At 41.3% G+C, this 26,761-nt stretch overlaps 1 protein-coding gene across 1 annotated transcript in view; it reads right to left on the reverse strand.

Moving 5' to 3' along the window:
- The window catches only part of Mgam (maltase-glucoamylase), a 142,216-nt gene that overhangs the window by 31,556 nt on the left and 83,899 nt on the right, over nt 1-26,761 (reverse strand). Inside the window, exons 65-71 of the mRNA XM_057761536.1 lie at nt 25,881-25,937; nt 23,208-23,332; nt 19,327-19,415; nt 17,758-17,807; nt 17,025-17,192; nt 13,918-14,067; nt 13,404-13,604 (exon numbers count right to left, since the gene is read on the reverse strand). Of these exons, the coding sequence (XP_057617519.1) occupies nt 13,404-13,604; nt 13,918-14,067; nt 17,025-17,192; nt 17,758-17,807; nt 19,327-19,415; nt 23,208-23,332; nt 25,881-25,937 (840 nt within the window). The remainder of the gene's footprint in view (nt 1-13,403; nt 13,605-13,917; nt 14,068-17,024; nt 17,193-17,757; nt 17,808-19,326; nt 19,416-23,207; nt 23,333-25,880; nt 25,938-26,761) is intronic.

A 26,761-nucleotide genomic window follows, 5' to 3' on the forward strand; every position in this document is an offset into this window, starting at 1 on the left:
TATAAAACCCAGGACACAGAATCCTATGCTGAAGGACCATAAGAGATGAATGTAGAATAAGAAATTCTGTCTCCAGATCTGCCACACATCAGAGTCCCTTCTCCATATTCCCTCAGTCTACCAATTGGGACCCTCCAATTCTCAGAGGTCTCCATACTTACAGGCTCCAGCACAGGGCTGACCAGGAAGGCTGGACCCAGCAGGAACTGTCTGTCTATATTCCACGTCTTACTGTCTGACACAAACCTACAAAGGGAATTGAAAGTGTCACGATCAGATACAAAGAGGGTTTTGGCTTACTGCCCTGAAGAAATGAATGAGGTAAGACCCATATTAGAACTCCTATGTGTCCTCTGTGCCCTGCACTCTCTGCACAAGATGATGGGGATTAAACTCCCCACACATTCCCACATGGCATCCTTCCAAAACTGTCCAGAAATGTGCTTGTGGACAAACCATTTTTATCATCACACATTTCAATGCAAAAATGCTTTTTGCTCTTAAAATCTTTACTGAAATGCTCATGGAGGTGACCGGAAACAAATGATGGTGTAGAAATATATAACAAACTAAAAGTAAGAAGGTGACATGAACAAAAATAATGCTATGGAATGTTGGGTCTTATCTAATTTTTTTAATTATGTAGGGGAATTTTCATTCAATACTTGTGGCAAGCAAAACACAAAAGAACTGATAATGCATGTTCCCTACCACGACAGTATTCCCACCTTACAGGTTAAATACATTTCCCACCGTTCATCAGAAATCCACCTCAACACTCACTCATGGAGAAGAGGCCTCACAACTGTGCTGCCCTCCGTGTGGGCCTTGTACATCAAGGTGTAGAGATACGGCAACAGGGTGTATCTGGTCTCTAGCACACTTCTGGAAATGTCCTCAAAGGTTGAATTCCAGGCAACAGGGTCTTGTCTCTAAAGCAGCAGAAGAAAAGTGTTCAAAGTCCACCAGAGACAACTAAATAATACAAGGTCACTTAAGGCCTATTTAAACTGCATATCATATAACTAAGACAGCATAAACTGTAGAAAATGATGAATAGGACTCCTAGAATATTCTTAATTAACTGGTAAATATCAGCAAAATTCTAACAGAAAAAAATCATAAGATATTCTTCATCAGATATAATAGAAAATATTCCCTAAGGGAAAAGTCATGAAAGCAATATTAATACTATGGTATATAGGAAGAGAACTGATGGTTTTGCAGTTTTCTCTGGGAAACACAGGCAGCAGAATTGCTCTCAACAGCCGAGGGAGCATTTCCAGTGACTTAACAGAGGTGAGGAAGCTGACATCCCACCTTGGTCCCAATGGTGTTGTGGTTCCTGGAGAAGGGGTAAAAGGCGCCCAGCTGCATCCAGCGAACACACATCTCATACTCAGCATCTTGAAAGAACCCACAGATGTCTGCTCCTGTCTGAAACAACAAGGAGCAAAGTCAGCTCTTGGTGCTTTCTGGGGGATGCTGCCATCTTCCTAGGGAGGAGGAGCATGCAAGAGCACTTACATAGGAGATGCCAAAGAGACTGAACTCCATCATGCCTGCAAGGAGAGATGCAGCAGGGTCAGGACAGGCATCATTCTCTGCCTTCTAAGCCCCCTACACCAAGGGTCCTACTCACTCCCCAGTCCACCCACAGCCAGCAGAAAACCATGGGCACAACCCACACACCAATGATGGATTTCTTCAGCTGGTCCCAGGCAGCTGTGTTGTCTCCCAGCCAGTGTCCTGCCCATCGTCCAGAAGTGGGGAATGTGGAGCGGGTGATGACGATCCCTCTCTCTCCTGTCACCTCCTGAACAGCTCTGGGTGGGGAAACAAGGAGGAAGATTAAAGGCAGGACAGGGGAAGGAAGTCAACAGATCTTCTTCCCCAGAGCCCTTGCTCTTAGGACATCATGACAAATCTGTCTTGAATGACTTGAAGAAATATAGAAATGACCCTTTAGAGGAGGTCCGGGTGGTTAACATGGATAATGGTGGTGATAAAACCTTTACACAGCTGTTTTCAAGTATTTCTCCATGTGATGACTCATTGGTTTGTTCCCAAAGAGTAAAGAGTCACAGAATCTGACTGTTTATTTACCCAGACATTCCGTATTTGAAGATTATTTTTCTTTTATCTCACATAGTGAGTAGACCTAGCTACTTCAAGAAAATACCAACTTAGTGCCCATCATGAGTAATCAAAAAAAAAAAAAACAGCTAAAAAGATGACTCATTTTCAATGTAAAGGAGCGAGGTTTCTAGCCATCAGTTATCCTTTTCCTTTTGCAACTAATGGTATCACAATACTAGAAACACTGCAGAAAGACTAGGGTGCCTGTGGGTATGCTCAAGAGGACTACTGATTTCCTCACAAGGCTGGCTCCGTAATTTTGGAGAGGTTGGTTAACAAATAAAAACTGTTACATGGTTATTAAAATTACAATGTATCTACCCCTGGCGATGGGGAAATACATGCAAAAGTAGAGAAGCTCCAATACCCATCACAAAAGCAGTACCAACTGGAGAAAGCAGAGGATCACTCACTCGTAGGTGGGTCTGGTCTGGGACCACCCGTACAGGTTGTGCACATCATAGTGCCGCACCCGGGAGCCATCTGGAAGGATCTGCTCGCTTTCCATGCACAGGGTCTTGCTGCTCAGACCCCTGTCCCTAGCTTCCAAATCTGAGAAAAATAATGAAACTTCAGTGAAGATCAGCCTTGACCCTCAATTCTTGACTTCTTTTTAGAAGATGCTAAGACTAAAGACCTCTGCCTGGATCCCACTCCTTTTCCCATGAGCATAAGAACAAGCAACTTTTCTGAAGAAAATAGAAGTGGGGGAAGATACAGGTTTCCAAGTACTCACTATGGGGCAGGTTCTTGTACAAGTTTCCTTAAGAGATTTACTTTTATTTATTTGTGAGAGAGAGAGAGAGAGAGAGGAGGGGGAGGGAGAGAAAAAGAGGGATAGAGAGAGAGAGGGAGAAAGGGGGGGGGACAGGAGAAGAGGGAGGGGGAGAGAGAGAGAGAGAGAGAGAGAGAGAGAGAGAGAGAGAGAGAGAGAGAGAGAGGCTGCTTGCCGCAACCAGAAAAACAGAAGAAGATATCCAATACTCTCGAGTTGGAGTTACCAGTGATTTTGAGTCTCCTATCTGAGTTCTCAGTTAGAATGGCAATCACTCTTAACTGCTGATCCACACTTCCAGTCCCATAACCCTTTAATACAGAAGTTATTTCATATCCTTCTTATCATATTTCTGTGAATGGATAGTGTTGTATGCCTGTTATACTTTAGGACACATTGATTTTGTAATATCTCTGGAAGGTCACACAACTCAGAAAGGGCGTAGTACATGGAACTAAATGTGCATGACTCTAAAGTCTACCAGCTCCATGAAAAGGGGAATCCACTTCACTTTACATGTTGGTGGAAAAAGAAATTCTGTAAGTCATCATACCACAGAGACATTATCACGGTTGAGTGATTTCTGGACAAATTCAAGAAATGTTCCCAGTTGAATAATATGATGTACTTTTCACATAGACCCTATTAAACCACAATGGTGAGGAGGTGTCTTTGATAGTCAGGGAAACCCCAAGATGCTGAGCTCATCTCCTCCCATCCCTGTGCATCAAGTGAAGAGATCCCACGGTCCTCACGTGGCATGTAGGGAGGGCGGTTCAGAGTAGCATCGCTGCAGCCAGAAGGAACTGCCCCATTGACAAAGCTGGAAGGTTCATTCATATCCTAAAAATAGCAAGAATATGGGTTATTTTTAAAGACACTTAAGTTCTCTCAATGTAGGAACAAAGAAGTGGTCACACATTCAATATCTAGCATCCCTATAGACACTGCACAGAGGAGAATGACGAAACACTGGGAAAGCACAGGCTAGAAACAACAAATAACGGGAACATAACTGGCTATATTATTTCACTTTTTCCATTAAGACAAACAATTGTTTAAGAAATTCCCAGTACTTGTTGTGGAGGTTTCACATCAGGAACTTCAGACAGGTACCCATGCACTATGCTGAGGACAATTCTAAATTGGATTCTACTATGATCAGCACTTTGCTAGGTCTGAAACCTTTTACTGGAAATTATTATCACCTTGCCCAATGATTTGGTTCCACATGCTAAAAACAGCACATATACACACAAACACACCCATACTCATGTATGCAGAGACAGATCCATAACACTTACAATCCACAGGCCATCAAACTTCAAGCTCTTTCCTAGATTATCTGTGTTTGTATGGAGTTCTTGAATCTCTTTCTTCCACCACTCAGCAGTTGAATTACGGAAAAAGTCTGGGAAGGCTACATAAGCTCGGTATCTCTGTCAAGTTAAAATATAATTTATTGTAAATGAATATCTCATACAGGAAGGAGGCACATACTAAGAACTGAATGGATTCTTATAGCTCTACAGTTGTGGAGTGATTGTCTGAATAGAACCTACGAAATAAAACATACTTGACTTTGTAGAAAAAGATTTAAGAGTAAAGATCAAAAGCACAAATAATATAGTTTCCCAGAATTTGGAATCCAGCAGCATTGTATGGAATTGGCTGCTCAGGAAGATCCTGGGCTTTGTATGGTTAAATCCTAAATTCGAAACTCTGTGCTTGTGTCCAGAATGATGCCTTAACTGATATATTCTTGCATCTAACAGGGTTTCTAGATATTAACTGTTCCTTACAAACCACATATAGGCCAGCTTCATCATCAGTTCATCCATCCCACATTTCCTGTACACTAGCACACACCAGTACAATTCCAGTCCCTCAGTTATGACCCTTGTTAAGGAAGAGTTAAAGGTCCAGCAAACACTGAAGACCAAGAGCAGCTACCTCCCAACAGTGTACACACTGCTCACAGGTGTATCAGAAAACTCAGAAAAATAAACAGGCTGACTCAGTGCTTTGGATAAACATCTTAGGAAGAGGAGGGTCTGATGCTTCTTCGGCCAGTGTGTCAATAAATTTATTCATGCAAAACACAGAAGCAAATGAAGAAGAGAAGAACATAGGGCAGAAACCTAGGCTACGTGGTCCCATTAACTGGAAAAGTCTGTTCACAGAAGAAAGCAAATCAATAATATGAGATACTAGGAACTAAAAGGAAAAGGAAAGTCGAGAGGCCCAGTGCAGGATGGAAGGGCGGTGCCGGAGTAACGTGTGGACATGGAGCAGCCTGTGCGTGAACACAAACATACATGGAGAAAAGGATCCCATAACTGAGGACAAAGGCTGGGAGCTGTCAAGGCTAGCATCCAGTTCTGAGTTCACAGCCGTCAGGAACTGACAGCTTTGCATTTGAAATTGCCATTGTGACATAGGAAACTATGGGCAGGAAAACTGAACACATTGTATCTTCAACCCTATGGTCAACAATACCAACATCACAACTTGAAGTAAAACATAGATAACCATAAAACAATTTATCTCAGACTGACAGGAGGAGCATGACTCCTACGTGGTTCTTTCTCACACGTCTCTGCCCCCTGTGCAGACACATCTAATGTCCTAGACATGGCTGCCTCTTCCTGGAAACCCTGACCACATGCAGCATCCACAGAGTGCCTTTTACCTGCACTTGAGTGTCCCAGTCTAGAGAGGAGTTCACTTCAACACCAGGGTAATCAGGCCAGACCTATGGAGAGAAAAGACTTGACAAACATGTCCTCAACAAATATTCATACAAATAATTTCTTAAGGAACTATAAGCCAAGGCTCTAGGGCTAATAGTTGCCTGAGAGAATCTTCTGAAAGGAAGATAAATTCAGCAGATGTTAACTGAAAACCCAAAACGTAAAAATTAAAAATGTAAGAAAACTACATCTTTGGGAACGACACATAACAGGCCCCAAAATCAACATTTCCACAGACTGCTAACAGTGGCTCTGGCCCTGTGTGAGTCTGGCTGGATCAACACAGAGCTCATACCTTTCCCCAGACAATGTCTCCACCATTGGGATATCGGATGAAGACGTCCTTCTCTATACCCCGTTCGAAGGCAGGATACTTCTGTGTCTCATTGCCAGAAATGGCTGGGTCCTGAAATCAGAGCACAAGGCAGGTGGAAAATTAAGACAGAAGATGCTTTAAAAAAAGAAATGGAAGTTCCCAGATGGAATTTCACTGTAGCGTTTCTGTGACTCTCATGAAATACACTTTTAGAAACTGACTTCTGTTTCTCTCCAAGAAGTGGAAAGACAGACATTCTAAGCAATCCGCACACAATCTTATCCATTGTGCCAAGCACAGCATACACATTCACAATGGACTAACCAGAATGAGGATGACCCGCATCCCAGCTTCCTTCATGCGATTGATCAGGGCTGGAAACCCAGAGAACTTGGGGCTGAGGGTGAAGTCCAGCTGCCTCTCCATGTAGTCGATGTCTGAGTACTGCACATCCTGGGAGAACACAGGAAAGAGTGGCTGCTGGCTGGAGAGTTCAGGCTCCAGCACTTCCTGCAGCTTGTGCCCAGCTATTCCACCCCTATGTATGCCATATTAAAGCTTTGGACTTGGGGATATTAACTGATGTTTTTTATTTTCTTCAGACAGAAAAAAAAATTCATCTCAACATAAATAAATGTGTAAGGTAAGTACCAATGCCTGTTTGTAAAGGCTGTTGTAAAAAATAAATAAATAAAATCACTATAGGAAAATGTGCTTTGATTTTCTCTATGAATGTGTCCTGAAATCAGTGATGATTTTACAAAGAAAACAATATCAAACATTTAGTCTTAATATATTACAGATCATAGTTTTACTATAAAATATTCATATCAAAACAGTGCTCACTATAGATGACCAGTGTTGGAGATGATCAAATACCGTGCTCTCATTGAGATTCTCTATTACAACAGTGCTTCTGAACCTTCCTAATGTTGAGATCCTTTAAGACAGTTCCTTATGATGCGTGAGCCACAATCATAAAATTATTTGCATTGCTATTTCATAACTGTACTTCTGCTACTGTCATGGATTATAATGCAAATATCAGTGTTTTCTAATGGTCCCATACAATCCCTGTGAAAGGGCCCTTTGGCTCCCCCAAAATGGTCTCAACCCAAAAGTTAGAAACCACTATGTTACACAGTGCTTTGCATTAATGAAACACATAACAATATGTTCTTGACAAACACAAAGTTTTGCAAAGTGATTTCTGATGATCAGACTTCTGGTTTTGAAGTGAATGTGGCTGTTTTGTTATGTGATTCCACTCCAAACTCAATACAGGCTCCTAGCATGAAACCAGTGAGGGGTCAGGATCGGGGAGCATTGTGCTGTGCTGGACCAAACAAAGCAATCCTCATGAAGGATGGGCTCATTGAGCTTGGGTTAAGTTTTCTTAACTAAGCAAAACTAGTTTTGGAGTGGTGTTTTATTAACATATCAGTAAGAACAGCATAATTAACTAGCTTCAAATCAGTCAAGAAGCAGAGGAAAACCTGATACAGGAGACAGTACCTATGAACCAGTTTCTCTTTGTTTGTCTAAGCCACCATTGTTAGGAGGACAGTGGTCTCCCCAGAATAACTATGGATGGTTTAGGCTCAGTGTGATATGGCATGAAAAAGCACACTGTGTCATTAAAAAAACACTTAAATTGCCGGGCGGTGGTGGCGCACGCCTTTAATCCCAGCACTTGGGAGGCAGAGGCAGGCGGATCTCTGTGAGTTCGAGACCAGCCTGGTCTACAAGAGCTAGTTCCAGGACAGGCTCCAAAACCACAGAGAAACCCTGTCTCGAAAAACCAAAAAAAAAAAAAAAAAAAAAAAAAAACCAAACCACTTAAATCTGACAAACATCCTCAGCAGATGTACATACATAGGGGATCCGCTTAGCCACCATCTCATCATACAAGTTGGCAATCTCAGTATCATTCTCATATCCATAGCGACACAGCTGGAATCCCAGGGACCAGTAAGGTACCATCACAGGTCGACCAATCAACTAGAAAACAGACAGAAAGTACTGGACAGTTAGAGGAGAAACTGGATGGAAGCCGGATATGAAGTCAAAATATTTTAACCAAATTAGACACCAAATTCAAAAGCAGAGAGTAGTTGTAAGGGTGTGTGGAACTCCGGGGACACACTACAGAAAGCCTACAGCTTCCCAGAGCACACTTTTCAGGAATTCTGGAAACCTGATTTTATGCATAGTCCTAGACATATAATTTAGAATCTAAAAACACACAACAAAGAGGGAAATAGCTAATGTGAGAATACAGTCTCTGGCTCTTGCTGATTGTGAACTTGGGCAGTTGTGTGACATTTCTGTGTTTATTCCTTTACCTGCAAATCAGAGCTAATATTGGGAGCTTGTTAATGTGGATTTGACTGAGAAACTTAGTATGTGTGACACTTTCTTCATGCATTAAGTAATAGATGCAGTACATATTTCATACATGTTTGTTGATGTTGTCACCAACAATGTTATCATTCTCCATGACCATGACTCCCACCACTAGCACTGCAGGTATAGATATTGTCTCTATCACCACACTGTAACCACTGTGACAATGTCATGATGTAATATCTGTCATCATGATAACTCCCATTGTCATAATCATGAGCATCACTACTAATAGCACCACTACCATAGCATCATCATATCAACTACCACCATCACTGTCAGGACCTTACTCCCTCAGCTCCCAATGTCACCTCCAATACTATCACTTCCATCATCAATTCATGTCCTATCTTCCTCTCTACCATTATCACCATAACAGTCACCATCCTCAAAACCACTTTTACCAATAGTGCTACTACTACATTCAATACCCTCCCTCCCCACAACATCAAGGTCACTACCACTGTAGCTCTCCACCACACTAGCCTGACCACTTGTTACCAAAAATAATTATGCTGTATTGCCACAAGTTACAGAATTATATCCATTCCCCAATATTCCATATTATAACTTATCCTGAGAGAGATCATAAGATTCAGGAACCAAATGACAGTTACATTATATATTCTAGGCAATCCTACATAGTAGGACTAGAACACATTATGAGTCTATGTACACACAGAGATACAAACAGAAACACAAACACATATCTTTCATAAATGCATTCCTTCCTACCTCTGTGTATTGCTGAGTGACAAGCTCTGGAGTGGGGCCCAAGAACACAAAGAAATCCAGAATGCCCCCTGTGGTTCTGTATGTTAGGGCAGGCAGGGGCTGGAATGTCACATCTGAAAACACAAGAAAATGTCATCATGCTGAAATCCTTCATATTAACCCTGGAATACTGTCCTTCTCGCTCTTCCACTGTAACACACTGACAACAGATATTCTGGAGTATGTGCAGAAAGAATTGAAGAAGTTAAATAAAAGCTCTCACTAGCTGCATTACAAATAAAAGTTGTATAAATTATATATAATTAAAATACATACAAAGGGTCAATGAAAGAAAAAACCAATCCAAAAGACTATAAATTTTTCACTAAATAAAGCAATTCAAAAATTGTCAGCATACAAAAAGGGACACAGGTTCATCCTACCCATGGCGTTGCTGTTCAGCAAGAGAACTCCATAGGCTTTGCCATCCTCCTCTAGCCCCATGAAGTAAGGGTGAACACCATAGGAATTCATCTTGTACTGAGAGACACAGGGAAAAAGAGATTAGGAGACTGTGTTCATTGAAATACAATGGAAACTTTATTGTTAAGTTGAGTCAAGGTTCTTCCTTTAGAAACTGAAGGGGAAAGTGGAGCTTAAAAATGTGTCCATCTGCCTAGCAGTAGAAGGTAACAGCCACATGGAGTCTGTAAAGAGAACTACAAGACACATGGCCTGGGCAGAAAGGACAGAACCCAGACCCAAACACCCGGTCCTTACCCCCGGGGGCTGATCCCTGGAAAACATGCCCCACGTGTGCCAGTTCAAGTCTATCTTGAAAGTTGGGTGCTCAGTTTCCCCAAAGCCATAGATGTACGTGGAGGGCAGGCGGGTGGAGATGCGGATGAACATGTCATTGAAGGTGAAGCCAAGGAGCCCAGAGTCCCAGCTGCAGAAGGAGAAGAGACATTTGCAAAAAGAAAATCAGCTTCTAGTGGTTTACAGCAGCTGCCTTTGTGAGGACAACAGGGCCCTTCATTGCACAAACCATCCCTACTGGAGTCTCTCTCAAACAAAACTAGTAAGTTAGTGGCTAAATAAACAGTCACCATGGCTAAGGCCCAAGTCACCATCAATTCTCCTGCTCTGTATCTTTTCTTCCCTTTACTGCTGTCCACAGTCACAGATCCACTGACTTTTTTCACCTTACCACTCCAAACTCACCGTGCCTTCTGCTCCTGACCCCTGATGCCCACTTCCTCCACGTATCCAGGCCTTTGATATGAGCACCTCACACCAGCTCACACCCCTTCCCACATGCACACTCATCTGTCCTGAGAGCATCTGAGGACCCTGCAGGCCTCTTCCTGTTCTAAATCCCATCTCCCATGCCTGCTTTGGCTCCACATCCATCCTCATCCTCAGGGAAATCTCTATTGCAAATGATAAATTCCCTCCAGCTCATGACTTGTATCATTCACAGATGTTCCTTTTCCTAGAACTTCCTACAGGACCTCTCCTAATATTGGTTCCATTTCCAACATCACCTCTTCCCCAGAGACACAAGCTCAGATTATGGTATCTAAGTCTGCAAATAATCTGATTTTCCTATTTTTTGAGCATAGCACTTGTTACTAGATAAAGTTTCTCTTGGTAGTATAATTTCACTTGGTTTAATGGAAGAACTAGCACATCTGTCTATGACCACAGCACCATATGGGAACCTAATTCAAAGAAAGAATTAAGTAAGTACTTGTTCAATAATTCCTATGAACCTGTAACTGCCTTAGTATCACTCTCAGAGTATTAAATATTTCCTCTATGGACAGAAAGTGCTTCCTCATGTGGTGCTTAGAGGAGCTATCCCCCATAGTCACAGGTATTTCAGTACTTGGTCCTCATTTGGGCACTATTTGGGGACTATTGGGAACTGTGGTTTTGATACAGGAAGTATGTCACTGGGGACAGGCTTTGGAGTTCATAACCTCACACAATTCCCAGTTTTCTTTCTGTTTCTTGTTTGCAGTTCAACATGTGATCTTCAACCTGTTCCTGCTGCCCTGCCTGCTGCATCCACTTCACAATCGTAGACTTAAACTCTATGATGCCATAAAGTTAAACAAATTCTTCAATAAGTTGCCTTGGCCATAGCTTTTTATCACCGCCATAGGAGGTAACTACTACATCACAGATCTGAACGTGGGCAGTTAGATGCTTTGAACCAAGTGTCATCAGGACAATGGGCCTGGTGAGCAATGTTTAGGAAAGCAGGAACCCTGAATCAGACCAGGACCCACTCACATTACAGTGCTTGTATTCTTCCTGCGAATTTCTATCCCAAATGGGTTCTCCTTGATGGAAACGTCATAGAGACGGCCTTCATTGTTGCTTTCTGGAACAGCAGGGATGTTCAGAGGCACTGGAACTTCATACCGTTTGTTGTTGGGATCAAAGATCTAGGCCAGAAGACACCATTTTATGTAAAGACAAAAATATGGCAAATACATTATGATGTTTTCCTAGCAAGCTGACAGAAATCATGATTAACAACATTGCACAATTAATAATATAATTGCAAATCTAACAATATTATTCAAAATAACTAATGAAGATGTTAAATTTTCCACCTCACAAAATATTAGAGACTTGATTTACCAGCTATCATAAGTATACTGAATTGATCAATCCATATTTTGTAAATATGTCAAAACATGACACCAATAGTATAAATATTCATGGTCAGCTGTCATCTCAATAGAGCACTGTAGACAAGAATTGTATTCTAGAGATGAATACCTCAGCATACTCAGCGTGTTTGACAGAGTCTAGAGGCTGTTTGTTTGGTCTTATTTTATCTCACAATGCAGGACTTAACCAACATAGCAGAGAGCAAGGTGCTGGTAAATAGGTTGATCTGGTTTAGGTCTCAATATTATGTGTTTGAGAATATTCATTTGTCCATTACAACACTGTTTTAACATAAAAGCATTTCCCTCTGAAATTGGTATGGTATTTACAAGCACATGTTCTGTTTGTGGATGTGTGAGTATAGGGAGACTTGACAACTTTGAAATTGGGGAAAAACATCCAAGTTTCTCTGATTAAAAATATCCCTGTTGAAAATAAAATAAAACTAAATAAATTAAGAATCCACATACTATTGCTAATACAATAGTAAATATGGGGACAGCATCTGAACAAGCCAAGGTTAAGGTCATTAAAGCTCAGGAATTCATGGGAACTAGGAAACAAGAATTCAGCACTCCTGAGGGGTGCAAGCTAACATGAACTGTGCAGAAGGGCTTTGCCATTGCAGGGAAGGAACAGCGAGATGGTTTCATAGAAGAAATAGAGGCTGACTCTTAAAAGTTAAGCAGCAAAAATACCCAGCACAAACTTAGAACAAGTGATTCTGGTAAGGAAACAACACAGACAAAGACTCAGAGTGTAAAGTGGCCCAGAAAGACATGTGTATGGGGGAGAGAACCAGCGTACAGCTTCATGGTTAGTGAGTGTGAGCTGAGGCTGCACACCCGACCAACTCCACTTTGATAAGGACACAGAAAGCAACACAACAGAAGCCGGAGAACTCAAGTCCAGACAGAGCTCAGACTCTAAGAGTGGTCTAGGTGAAGCCAGTCTGCCCTGATCACTGCCTTGTGCTCTTCTAGCAGCAGGAGCGCTCACTGGAGAGCAGTCTCTCTGTGGGATCCCAATGTCACCATGGTGGAAGACAAACCCTTGCTTCCAGGCAGCTCCCAGTTTAATCAGGAAACAACAAAGAGGATAGCTAGTTCCCCCACAGTCTCTTTGCTTAATTAAACCATGGAAGGAAAAGAAATCACTTCCATGAGAATTTCAAAGATGTCTCTGATTATTTTGTCCAAAATCATACCCCTCCTCTTGTATCATTAGTCCCAAATCTGGTACATTCCTATCTTCCATTATCATCACCAACAATACACACACATTTGCAAGGTATGGACATGGTAGTCATTCCTCAGGCCTATTCCTAGTGTAGTTTATATGAATGACCAAGACAGATTCAAGCTCTCAAACGCATCCCCTGTGGCCCCTTCTCCCATCTGACCCCTACACCAAACTCATCCATCTGTAACTGCTCAACCTTCCTAGGAGCCTCCTTTGATCTCCATGTTTTGTCCTCCCAAATGGTTTCTTTATACACACTGACCTTCACAAATTCAAAATAAGGAGAGGTTCCACTGTGTAACGCACAATTGCAAAGGGCAATGGACCTGGAAAGACCCCGCCCACACCTGACTGCATACACTGCGCTTACCTTAAACTGCAGCATGTCATTCTTGTGGTAGATCACTTGCAGTTTTAGTGGATTCACAGGTGTAGAGGGGAAGGCGTTAATAGAACGAGAAGCCTTCAGGGAGATGTCGGCTGTGGCCTCATTTGAGCCATACTGAACATTGCTGACTGAGTACAGCTCTTCTGCAAAGTAGCAATAAGGGACCCCAGGAGAGCTGGATTCCTGGAAAGAAAGTCAATATCCTAAGTCAGCAGGGATCTGGAGTTACAAAATAGATTATAAAGTCAATTTAAACGAAGAAAGCTATTATATCATTCACTCGTGCCTATAAGAAAGTAAGCATGGCTTTCAGTTCCAGGACTCCAAGACCACAGGAAGACCTCATCTTCTGCATTACACTCCTCAATCTAAATAAGGCTCATCAGGAGCTTTTCATTTCCATGGATTTTAATAAATCTGGGAGGTACACTCTTGTGACATTATAGTTTGAATTCCAAGGGTATCCACTGTCTACGGATGTCCTCAGCACACTCACCTCCCAGATGCAGCCACGGGCAATGCAGTTGGCCTCAGAAGCCCCCTGCTCATCTGGATAGCAGTCTATCTTCTCCTGGTCCCTCCTGATGTCCCACTCCACTGTATATGCTTCTCCCAGCTCGAGATGGATATCTGTGATGGTGGCAACCTGAAAGAAAGCAAATTCATCCTCAGGACAAAGGACTTTTCAGATCGGAATCTTTTTATTTATTTTTTTTTAACAGAAATTAAGTATAACATCATTCTTAACCTCTCTTTAGGCCTTGATTTTCACAATTAAAGAGTATACTACAGTTGGCAAGTGTACAACTGTTTGTATGGGTAAGGGATAGTGGCAAATACCAATATTCTATCAATATCGTCTATATTACATTGTAGAAAGAGATAGGAAAAAACCTGCCATGATCACACTTTTTATTTTATTCCTTCCTTGGGCCACATATCCCCTATTAACTTTTTCAAAAGGGCTTTCTCCTCCACTTCCCAAATTAAGCTATTTTTCTTTCATCACCTTCCCATATCATGACCCCTTTGGTGTGGAATGCTTAGAAAACGGGGCAATATGAGTCATGTCATTTGGGCTATAGCAGGGTTTTTTTTTTTTTCCTGGAATCTTATATAAGTTTTCCCAATTATCTTGGTCTAAGATTTATCAACTAAGTGTGAGAATGGGGAATAGTACATATCCTTATATAAACTTTCATTTACAACACCCCAGTCTCATCATATCCCGAGGCCAGAAACCCACATTTGAAGTTACACATACTGCATTTGCTTTCAACTGTAGCGTTCCATTCTAATTTTTCCTGTTCTTTTTTTATTGTTTTATTTCTTTATTAAATTTTTTTAATTAAAAATTTCCACCTCCTCCCCGTCTCTCTTTTCCCTCCCCCTCCCCCCACTCCCCACGGCCCCCTCCCCTCCCCCCTCCCTCTCCAGTCCAAAGAGCAGTCAGGGTTCCCTGCCATAGGATAAAACTGGACTCACTGAATATGGTGGACAATGAGGGCTGCTGAGAAGCCAAGGACAATGGCACTGAGTTTTGACCCTACTGCATGTACTGGCTTTGTGGGAGCCTAGCCTGTTTGGATGCTCACCTTCCTGGACCTGGATGGAGCGGGGAGGATCTTGTTCTTTTTTTATTTGAACTTTCTTACACAGCACCTGCACGGCTAATGCATTCACGTATCTGGAGCATTCTGTCACTTTCTAGGTGTCACCGTCCTGTTCCCAGTGTCCTTCCAGTGTCTTTCCTGTCCTGCCAATCCCCACCCTCTACCCAGGCTCCAATAAGGCCTTGATTGAAGGATCACTACCAAGACCTTAGAGAATTAAATATGACTTCCTTAATTGGGTGCCTGAGATCCTCTCAAATAAGACAAGTTTTCTCTGACTCAAAATTCTCTGCTTCCAAGTGTGAATTAAACCTGATTATGCAAAGCTTCTGAACCCTTTGACTGGCCTGTCAAGAATAATTCAACTTGGAGAGCATCACCATACAAACACTTTCTAGGAAATCAAGGCCCTCTTTGAACACATTACCAGCTATCTTCTTTGTATAAAATGTGCACTTATTTCTTGGTCTTTCAGGTTCAAACAATACATTCTACCTATTATTATCTGAAAGTTTAATGACTTTGGCATATTTATGGCCAGAAAAGTAAATTTGAATTCATTTGCTGGGCCAAAGTTACTTTCTGACTAGAAGGTCCTGTCCCTTCAGCTTTATCTCTGCTTTCCTCTTTTACCATCTCTCTTTTCTTTACTTACTTTGTTTTTCTTTCTCATCTCTCCTAGAATAAGGCTATTGCGACTGTATCCAAGCAGCCTCTACCAGTCACTAGACAAAACAGACCCTAGTTCTGACAAAGTTCAACCTCTGAATCAATTCCAGCAAGTTTTCAATTTTAAACTTTTAATTGCAGAAAGATAAAGAAAAAACTCCAATCTGTTTGCCATCTCAGACTTCTTGTCACATAAAGCTAATGAATCCAGCCTTATTTTACATGTATGGGTGTTTTGTTTGCATACATTATGTGTGTGGTGTACCCACAGAGCCCAGAAGTAACATTGGATCCCCTGGAACTGGAGTTAAGGGTGTTTGTGAACCAACATGTGTACTGGGAATCAAATGTAGGACCTCTGGAAGAACAGCCAGTGATATTAAAAGCAGAGTCATGTCTCCATCTCCGTGAATTCAAAAAGCTGGATTCAACTACTGCATCTCTTCAGATAAAACCAAGGCAAATATTTTACCAACATTGGTTTAGATACCATCTTAATACTTTTGCATATTTTCATGTATATGAATTGCATTTCTCACCACCCTGGTTCAAACATTAGAGTTCTCTTTTGATGAAATCTTAACTACCTTATTTTCCATCAAGAACAAAACTTGTTTTCACATATCCATCACTCAGATGTCTTAAACTTGGCCATAGATACAATCAACCACTTAATTCTTTATTTGTAACTTTGTAATATATGTATCCTCTTTGTATGCTGTCATGACAAAACATCAACTGTCAATAGACCAATTAGCAAGCTCAGTTGACTAAGGAAAGGTTCCGCACAATGCTGAGGAAATAGAAGTCATACAGAAAGGTTGGATATCCTTGTATCTGCCAGAATACCACTTTCTAGTCACCACCTAAGTTAGTTAATCACACCATCAGCTTTTTCACAAAATATTTCTTACAAATGTATATGTTAGAGTATATTATGTCTTAATAGAGTTCAACAAATGGATAGAAACATTTAAAAATAAGTAAATAAATAAAAGCAATTTAAATGTTTTAATACAAGACTCCTATCTCAACCTTCACCTTCAAACACAAGCCATCAATTTTCAGATCCCGTCCCTCGGAACTTGTTCCCACATCCAGTGAGAGAAAACCAATCACTGAGAGTGAAGAAATAAGGATGGAAAAACTGAAGCCATGATGCCTCAAACCATCTGCATTTTTACTTTTTCCTCCATACTCCGACATGACCATCAGGACTCAGATGGCTCTGATCCTTCAACAAATCATGTAATCTTAACAAGAAGTGATTCAAGACACCATGGAGGTTCATGAAAATCACCCTCACAGGATGAATTCTTACCTTCATGTCTGAATTGTAGGAGATTTTTGGAGACATTTGAATGAGGACATCATTCTGTTTCACCCTGACATTGTTAATTTCCTCTGTCCCAAAGATTTTAATTTCCTGGAATGCTAAGTTATTGGGATCCTTGTAGTTTGGACTTGAAATTTTCACATTCAAATGGTTCTGAAACATATAAAGCATAATGATGAACAAATAATAAACACCTGTATTCTTTAGGTCCTAAAACACGCCATCTTAGACTGTACCCTTGACCTGTTCTAAAAGTCTATCAATTTTTTGCTGGTGCATGCTAATGGGTGTACAAATTTCTTTTTATAATGCCCATGGAGAGAGTGAGGAAATAGACAGATATTTTATAGAATATTATTTTATATATACAGTGTTCTGTCTACACGTTTACCTGCAGGTCAGATGAGGGCAACAGATCTCATTACAGATGGTTGTAAGCCACCATGTGGGTGTTGGGAATTGAACTCAGGACCTCTGGAAGAGCAGTCAGTGCTTTTAACCTCGGAGCCATCTCTCCAGCCCCTAGAATATTCTTTTACAACACTAGCTTATTTCTTTATCACTACTGACTCTTTAATAACTAACTGATATAATTATGAACCAAGTCATAAATAGTGGTGCTGATATTGAAATAAATACAGTTATATGCACACAGAAAAACATATACAATCATCATCATATGAAGTTTCATACAATATTCACAAAAATATGCACTCACTTGAGCGACAGAAAATTCACTGAAGAGGTAAATGTTGTTGGCCAAATTATCTGAAAGGAGAAAGAGATGTCAGCCTGGCCTGTGCCCACAGAAGATGAGCTTTACATCCTCTCCTAAAAACAGACTGCTCTTTCTTCTTATGACTGAAGAACACTACACTAGACCTGTCAATCACAACTTCTTCAGACACTTCGGCTGCTTCCAGATGCTCACTAGTATAGACAAGGCCACAGGGGACAGGGGAGGTCCAGCATCTCTGTGACATACTGTTTCATTTCTTTTGATGGTGCAGACCCAGACAGGGGACTTGTGTGCTATATAGTAGCTCTACTTTCAACCTGTGAAGGAGTGTCTACACTGGTCTCCATAATGACTATGCAAATTTACTTTATGATTTGTTGTCTATTTTTTGGTGTCATATTTAAAATCACGATACCATGCCCAATATTCAAGAAGTTTCCCTCTATATTTCCTCCTAAGATATTGCTGTTAAGTCTGTTGTCTATTTTCTCACAATAGCTAAGATGAAGAAACAACAAACATATCTATTAGAAGATGAATAAATAAAAGAATTAGAGTGCATGTTTACAATGGAGTTTTCTTTACTGTTATAGAAGAAGGAGAAGAAAGTCCTGCATGGTGAGAGCAGACGTGAATCTGGTTCATTTTCCACTAGGAGAAGTAGGTGAGACAGCTAAAGAGAAGCAATGTATGGTCTCTGTTTATACTTGGGATAAATAGCCGCACTCACATGAACAGAAGAAGGAACAAGATAATTCACGGTCAGGTAGGAGGGTAAATGTGGAAAACCTGTTCAAGGACTATGAGCCGTGATATGAACAACTTCTCGAGAGCCAATGCTGCCATTAGTGGTGATAGAAACATCAGTAAATGCTATGGTAAACATTTCACAATGCCTATATATGTGCATTGTCTGCATGGCCACATACTTGTCCTCGCCTTAATGCTCTAAACATGAAAGGATCCATTGTAGTCCTCCCAAAGCAGTCATCTTATGGGAATCTATTTCCCAAATTAGAGTCATGAGAATTCTTAGTACAGTAGAAACAGAAAGGAAGGGAGGGAGGGAGGGAGGGGAGGGGAGGGAGAGAAATAAAGAAGAGAGTTCCTAAAGCACATAAGATGTACATAATCAAGACTGTGTGTGCTCACTGCCTCCCTGCCATGGCTATGACTGCCACATCATCAACAGTTTTCCCACAAGGACTCATGGGGAGGATATTTAAAATGAAATGAATTACAGTCTTCAAAATGTGTCCTCCAGGTATCTTTTAACAATGAAGTTAGAGACTATTAGACATGAGTAACAAAGGAGAATATTCAGAAAGAGAGAGACAGACAGAGAAAAAGAGAGAGATGCTCTCCTCCTCTTTCTTTGGTTTATCTAGCATGGTCTCTGATGAGTACAACCAGAAGTCCATGCTTTCTCTGAGAAGATGCTCTAGGATGCCTGGTGATATTTCACTCACAGCTGAATGGCCAGCAGGGGTGAACGGACAGAGTCAGACACTCAGTCCTACAATGGTCATGCCCTTTCGCAGCACTCACCCTTTGACTGCCCATCATCCCAGAACAGCTCTCCTCTTGCTTCTTTGTTTTCATCCAGGGCAATGAGAAGACCAAGAGGGTTCTTCCGGCTGTGGGGAACAGAAGCACAAGACCCAAGTCCTTAGTACTCAAAGGATTTTAGAAGATATTGCCATCAATTTTCACATGGGCAAAGGACGGATGGGTAAAGTCATGGGTGACTTCTTCCTTTCAGAGACAGGGGTAAGAATGCTAGAAGACACTTTCTCCAATATCACTGTCACAGGAAAGAAATATCCCCAAAGAGGAAGTCAGGGTTTAAACATCAGCGACAGTGTGTGCTGTGGCTATGCTGATACACAGAATGTAGACTATGAAATAGGGTGGAACCTTAGACAGTGGTGCTGAGGCCAAGGTCACTACAGAGACCACACAATGAGGACTATATCAGCTGCTGCCAGTAGATATGTTTTCTCTGCCAAGGAAATCTTTACTAAGAAACACACAAAATAAGAGTTATCTATAGAATGGTAACTCTATAATGGGTGGCTTTGTTTGGGGCCATTGATTTGTTTGTTTGTTTTTGAGACAAGCAGCTCAGACTAGCTTTGAACTGGCTCCCTGGCCCAGGCTGGTTACTAACTCATGTTCCCACCTGCCTCTGCCACTCAAGTGTTAATTCTATTATACACCGTTATGCCTGCCAATTAATTTTATTTCTATTACTTTCTTTCAGAAAAACAAAACTAAACAAAACATCTAACAGCTGTTTCATGCTTGTTTCGCATGTACTCCTCATCTGCCTCAGGTTTTCTATTGTACTTGTTGCAGGTCATCCTTCCACTACTTAATCAGACTCCACTATCAGCAAAATTGGCTGATTTCCTCAATCAGAGATTGATTTATCATTGCTAAAATATCAATAAGTATAAATATAAATCCGCACAATCTTAAATCTTAGTAATATAACACATTCAACACATTTGATAGGCAACCAAAGTCGAGAGTGAAAATGACACAAATAAGAGATCAGAGAGCGCAGAGAGACACTAACAGAAGTGTGATAACAATTCAGAGGACGTGCACACTAAAGAGAGTGCAGAGACACTAATGGAAGGTGATAACAATTCAGAGGACGTGCACACTAAAGAGAGTGCAGAGACACTAACAGAAGTGTGATAACAATTCAGAGGACGTGCACACTAAAGAGAGTGCAGAGACACTAACAGAAGGTGATAACAATTCAGAGGACGTGCACACTAAAGAGAGTGCAGAGACACTAACAGAAGGTGATAACAATTCAGAGGACGTGCACACTGAAGAGAGTGCAGAGACACTAATGGAAGGTGATAACAATTCAGAGGACGTGCACACTAAAGTACGGAATTTATACTACTATGTCAAAGGCTTGCAATGAAGAAATCAACACTCATAAGAGACAGAAACAACACAGGAATTACACAGTGAGCTAAATCACAAAGATGCCCAGAAAGTCAGACATGAGAGACACTGTGTTAAGCATAATAAGCTGGACATGTAATGTCATGTTTTCATTTCAAATTTTCTACTCTCAATAAAAACCACAAAAAAGCAAACAAAAAATTTAATGGATTGAAGAGGCATGATTAGAGCCTGAGATGGGTACCAAGGTAGAAGTACTGAAGGATGGCTAAAAAGGGGGAAGAGGAGGGCAACCAGTTGATGAACATGATCAATGCATTACATATGGATGGAAAGAAGTACGTCAGTGATTAATTTGTACAATTAATGTAGATTAATAATAATATGTAATAATAATTTAGTAGGAAATTGAGGGTGAAATGAACTATATGGTGGGGCAGTAAAAACTCACAGACTGACCCAGCATGAAGAGCAAAGGGAGACGATGCCTGAATGCAGGTGCTGAGTTGGTTATATTTGCAGACTGTCATGTCTGGGTCATAACTGATCTATATGGTTATCAAGACACTGCATAATGTAAAAATGTGTGGATAGAGGGGTTTGTTACATGACTACTGTGTCTCACTGCAGCCTTCATGATGAGTGCTTACCCTCTCCCCCCTTTTTCTGTTGTTTTTTATTTTCTTCCTTGTTTTCTCCTTTTTTCTGTTAAATTTTATTTTGTTTTATTCTTAGGTGGGGAAGGAGATGGGTGGAATTGGAGGAATGATGTGAAAGACTCAAAGAATAAAAAAAGTTTAAAAAGAGACACTGCATTGATGGAGGAAGGTCATTGGTTAACTAATAAAGAAACTGCCTTGGCCCATTTGATTGGCCAACCCTTAGGTGGGTGGAGTAGACAGAAGAGAATGCTGGGAGAAAGAAGCTGAGTCAGGAGTCGCCATGATTCTCCCACTCCAGACAGAAGCAGGTTAAGATCTTCCCTGGTAAGCCAGCTCATGGTGCTACACAGAATATTAGAAATGGGTTAGATCAATATGTAAGAGCTAGCCAATAAGAGGCTGGAACTAATGGGCCAGGCAGTGATTAAAAGAATACAGTTTCCGTGTAATTATTTCGGGGCATAAGCCATGCGGGCGGCCGGGTGCCGGGGACGCAGCCCTGCCGCTCTTATTACAACACTGCATGAAGTGCAGGTATTCAACTTTAAAACACACTGGGAAAGTACATGGACTCACTAATAAAGGATTTCAGACAACAAGAAAGAGGAAAAATAAAATTTTCATTGTTGTGAGAGAAATTGCTATAGGAGTACACAATAGGCTGATGTTGAAAAGAGAATGAAAAAACAAACTGGCATTGAATTAAACACTTTTTCAAAAAGTATAAAATTAAATAATTAAAGCAGTGAGGGATGTTCAAAGAGAAAAATAGGTTTCCACTCTCCTAATAAATCCTTGTCTGTGGTAAATAAATATGCTAATAGTTGCAGTAAAATTTTGACACCAATATGGAACTCTTTAGTAGAAGTGAAGGCTACCATTTTGGAATAAAAAGTTACAAAGGAGAAACTGATTTACTGGACACTTGAGTTTATGCTTCTGAATCCCATTTTGAACCACTAAAAAGAAATGGCTTTGTGGGGTAGGGGTAAAAGTGGGAAACTAGAATTTTAGAAGGACCCATAGGGGATACTAACCTAGAAATGAGAAGGAATGGCACAAGAGTACTGAACATGGGGTAGACAGTCAGACCAGGGCAAGAGAGGAATGAGGGGACCAGACTGGAGCCTCGTCAAGATGTGAGACTATCAGAACTAAAATTGCAACAGCCCCGGGGAAAGCAGGAGGCTGACCACAGGACACTCAGCATCCTGAAAACTGGAAGGGTTTACAGAGGATCGGGGAAGAAGATCTTTCCACATCCATCAGGGTGTAGCTCTCAGTCTACAGATTCCAGAGAAATGACAAAAAAAAAAAATCCAAGGGCAGAGTGTGATCATACGCACATACACACACAAAGGTAGAAGAAGCCAACACACACATACACACACACACACACAAAGGTAGAAGAAGCCAACACACACATACACACACACACACACACAAAGGTAGAAGAAGCCAACACACACATACACACACACACAAAGGTAGAAGAAGCCAACACACACATACACACACACACACACAAAGGTAGAAGAAGCCAACACACACATACACACACACACACTCAAAGGTAGAAGAAGCCAACACACACATACACACACACACAAAGGCAAAAGAAGCCAGCATCCTTCCTCACCACATTCCACCTGCTGCTTTAGCACACTCTGGTCACAGATACCAACAAAGTGTCCATTTGTGAAAAGGAGCAAAGCACATTGACATAGAGCAGAACAATAGATGCTTGGGAAACTGCATTTGACCTTGAGAGTCACACTTGATGTAAAACGGCTTTCTCCATAAAAGTATGCAAAGCAGAGCCCAAGACCCATCACTCACCTTAACTGCGTGTTCAGGGCATGTTGTTGCCATGGCAAGATGTAACCTCCACGGATGTGAAGATTGATGTGCTCAAGAGGGGCAGGCAAGGTCTTCCACTCTCCTGTTGAATTAATATCTGCACCCTGTGGCAGGACAAGAGATGATGAGAGAAGGAACGCACACCTGCCTGAAGACCCAGCAGATCCTGAACAATCTGCTCGGTCACCATCATTCAAGGTAGGTCATTATCACACTTTGGTCCCCTCTGCTCTGTTAAAGCTTGACAGATTTAAAGCTTTAAGAGCTTATTAGAATCCTGAGGATTGGATTGGGAATAGAGATATGGGGGAGAGTTACAGCACATACTAACTGAGGTCTTCCTGTGGATTCCAACCATCCTCACTGCACACACTGTTTCTAATTTGGGAGATGGGGTGACATTGAGCAATACTGCTATTTTTCTCAGTTCCTGAAACATTCTGCCAAGGGCAGTACTAGACCTCCCTTTCCCAAAGAAACCACAGATTCCCATTTCTTCACATGTGCACTCATAGACCTAGGTAACCAACACTTCTGACTGCTGTTTCCTAGGAAACATTTGTCCAATTGAATAGTACTGTTTTCATATCCTTATCAGAATACAGCCAACTATATCTTCTCTGAACACTTTTACCGAGTTTCTTTTGTGTGAGGTGCAGTCTGACCTAATACATGGCCTCAAACCTTCCTATACTGTTTCGCTCCAGCAGGGCTTCTATCTCCCTGGCTTTGCTCCATTAATATTTGTGACTGATAAATCCTTCTTGTGGTGAGGCTGCCCTATGCCTTTGATATAAAGTATCAGAGTTGATGTCTGCTGGCTACAAGCTACTAGCAGCTCCATTACTCATCCCACAATGACCATGAGACATTGCAGTTGTCCTCTGGCAGGTATTTGGCTCTGTCTGGCTGTCACCCAATAAAACATGAAGTAGGAAGTTTAAATAGGTGACACAAGTGTTTAGCCATCCCTGACCCCCATAAAAAAGAAAGAATGAAAAAGAAAAACACTATAGGTTGTGAATAATACCAAGGCAGCATTTTTCTCAGTAATTTCAGCCATTTAAAGTTTGTTTTACTTATCACCATTTAATTTTTTTTCTCTCTGAACAGCTTGCTCAATTAACTTTTGCCTCTGCAGGTTAACTTTTACCTCACCTTTATCTGAAACTACCTTCTATTTAAAAGCCATAAGCAATGTAACAGAAAACTCCTGTTAGCCTTCATATTTCACTTTTAAAATTTGACACGTATAGTCATTTACTTATATGCCAGTACTTAAAATAAACAAACTGTAGATGCTGATTACCTGCCCAGCTTCATGAGGCTGTGTGTTCAGTGTTCCTATACCTAGTGCTCAACAAAAAGCCATTTTACTGAGTAGGGTCTGCACTAGAACAGGCTAGCAAGTTGCCCACGGTACAAATTTTATGGTGGTCTGTGCTCTCAAGGCCATGTAAAGCCAGGGCCAGCCTTAAATTGTGGGTTCTGTGCACCTCCCTAATTGGCCCTAGTCCAGTCCCTATATCATCAGAAACCCCCAACACACCCAGAAGGTCTCACTGGGAAGGGATAAGGCAGTCAGCATGAAATTCAGACAAGACGAGAACCACTTCTGCTGACTGTGGTCTACTGAGAAGGCAGTAGGGCATCCCCGCCCTAATGGCAGCATGAGCCAATAACAAAGCATGTGGAGGAGGGGCCAGCTGCCCCCAACACAAAGAAGAGGAAAGTCAATAGCTCTTCTTCACACAGCTGTCACCCAGTCTTACTCCAGTCCCCTGGGGTTGTCACCCAAGGGACTGACACATGCTCTGACTTTTGTCTGCCACTTCCTTCTCCTTCTGTTAGAGGACAGCAAACCTCTAAAATCCTGTCCTTTCAGCTGGAATCTTAGCTTGCACTGGCCCAGAGATAAAACACAAAGAGCTTCAAAAAGCATTTTACTGAATAAGGTCAGCACTAGAACAAATGAGCCAGTTGCCTATTTTAAGGTGGTCTATATTGATATAGATAATCTATATAATTATCTCCCTCTCTCTCTCTATCAGCTTGCCTGTCTATCTGTCTATTTATTTAGAGGGGGTCTGTGTTCGTTTGCATATGTGCATGAGTGCACGCATGTGCACACGTGTGTGTGTGTTTGTGTGTGGTGTAGATCAGAGCACAACTCATGTTTCTTCCCTTCTCCACCTAGTGGGATCTAGGAATCTAACTCCAGATACCAGACCTATGTGCTAGTACATCTGCATGTGGGGCAATGTCTCCAGTCCCAGAGAGTGGGCTTCTAATAAAATGCAGAGAAGAAAAGGCATCTATTATTAAGAACTTATATGAACTAAAGTGAAGCCAAAAGCATGATTTCAAGAGTTCACTGGTGTCTCCCTACTGTAACGGCATTAAGACAAAGTCACAGACTCACACATAACCTCCCAGCAAGCCTAGAACCAGTGAGATACTCTGTATGTCACTGTAGAATACTGGCCTGAAGGGTGACTGGTCAGAAGCTAGGAAAAGAGGTCAAAAGTGTGAAGCAACCATTCAAGACCACAAAAGGTGTTTTCCAGAAGAGGCATGACCTCGGTATCTACCAGCTCCAGACACTCTGTATGCTAGCATTTCCTGATTGTACAAAAATGAAGAAAAACTCACCGTGGGGTAGTCATACCAGTGGGCTTTGGGGAAATATGCAGTGACATCTCTGGCATTCTGAAAAAAAAATACACAGGAAGTGTGGGCACAGACTCTACTATCTAGGACACAGTAATCACTATACACTGGTGAGTAGTTAAAATAATAATAAGATAACAGAATTGACAAAATTACTTCTTCTCTCTTATGTTATCAGTGATAAAGATCCTCCTTTTCCTGCCACAGAAATGAGCCTACCAAAACTAAGTGCTTTCACAAAGCCCCTCAGGTTACTAGACTTTGGAGAAAAACAAACAGCACTCTCTTATAGAAGTGTTTATCCCCTCCCTAAAGAAATGGACAGGCAATGGTGACTATAGAGCAGAAGACAATTGTGCTGCCTCAAAAAGATGCCAGGAGTGTTAATTATCTCTTCATTTTTATCAAAAGGCATATTATATACAGACCAAATAAATTACTCATTTTTTTCTAGTTTCAAGACCGTGTAGAAAAGGAAGAAGAAACTAGATCATTTCAAAAGACGACACAAAGGGAGGGGGGACTATAAAATTACATGATAGCCTTAAAAATAAAAGAAAAAATTAAAGGGTGAAAGAGATTAAAAAGGATGACAGATTGCCACAAACAGTTCTCCAGTTTAGAGCTAAGAATCATGGGAATATAAAATCTTTACACTTCCTGAACTTGGCCCTCCATACCTTATTTGGCTAATGGAGAAATAATTACATCCTTAAACACATGACAAGGTTATTGCTTGAAGCATTAGGCAGACATTAAAGGTCTAAAGGCAGAACACATAAGACATGGAACTTAGGCTCAGAAGGACCAGAGGAGACGAACACAGAGTAGGACACAATGTCTCATAATCCCTTCACACCAGA

The sequence above is a fragment of the Chionomys nivalis genome, chromosome 1 (assembly GCF_950005125.1).
Source record: "Chionomys nivalis chromosome 1, mChiNiv1.1, whole genome shotgun sequence".
Classification (NCBI taxonomy): domain Eukaryota; kingdom Metazoa; phylum Chordata; class Mammalia; order Rodentia; family Cricetidae; genus Chionomys; species Chionomys nivalis.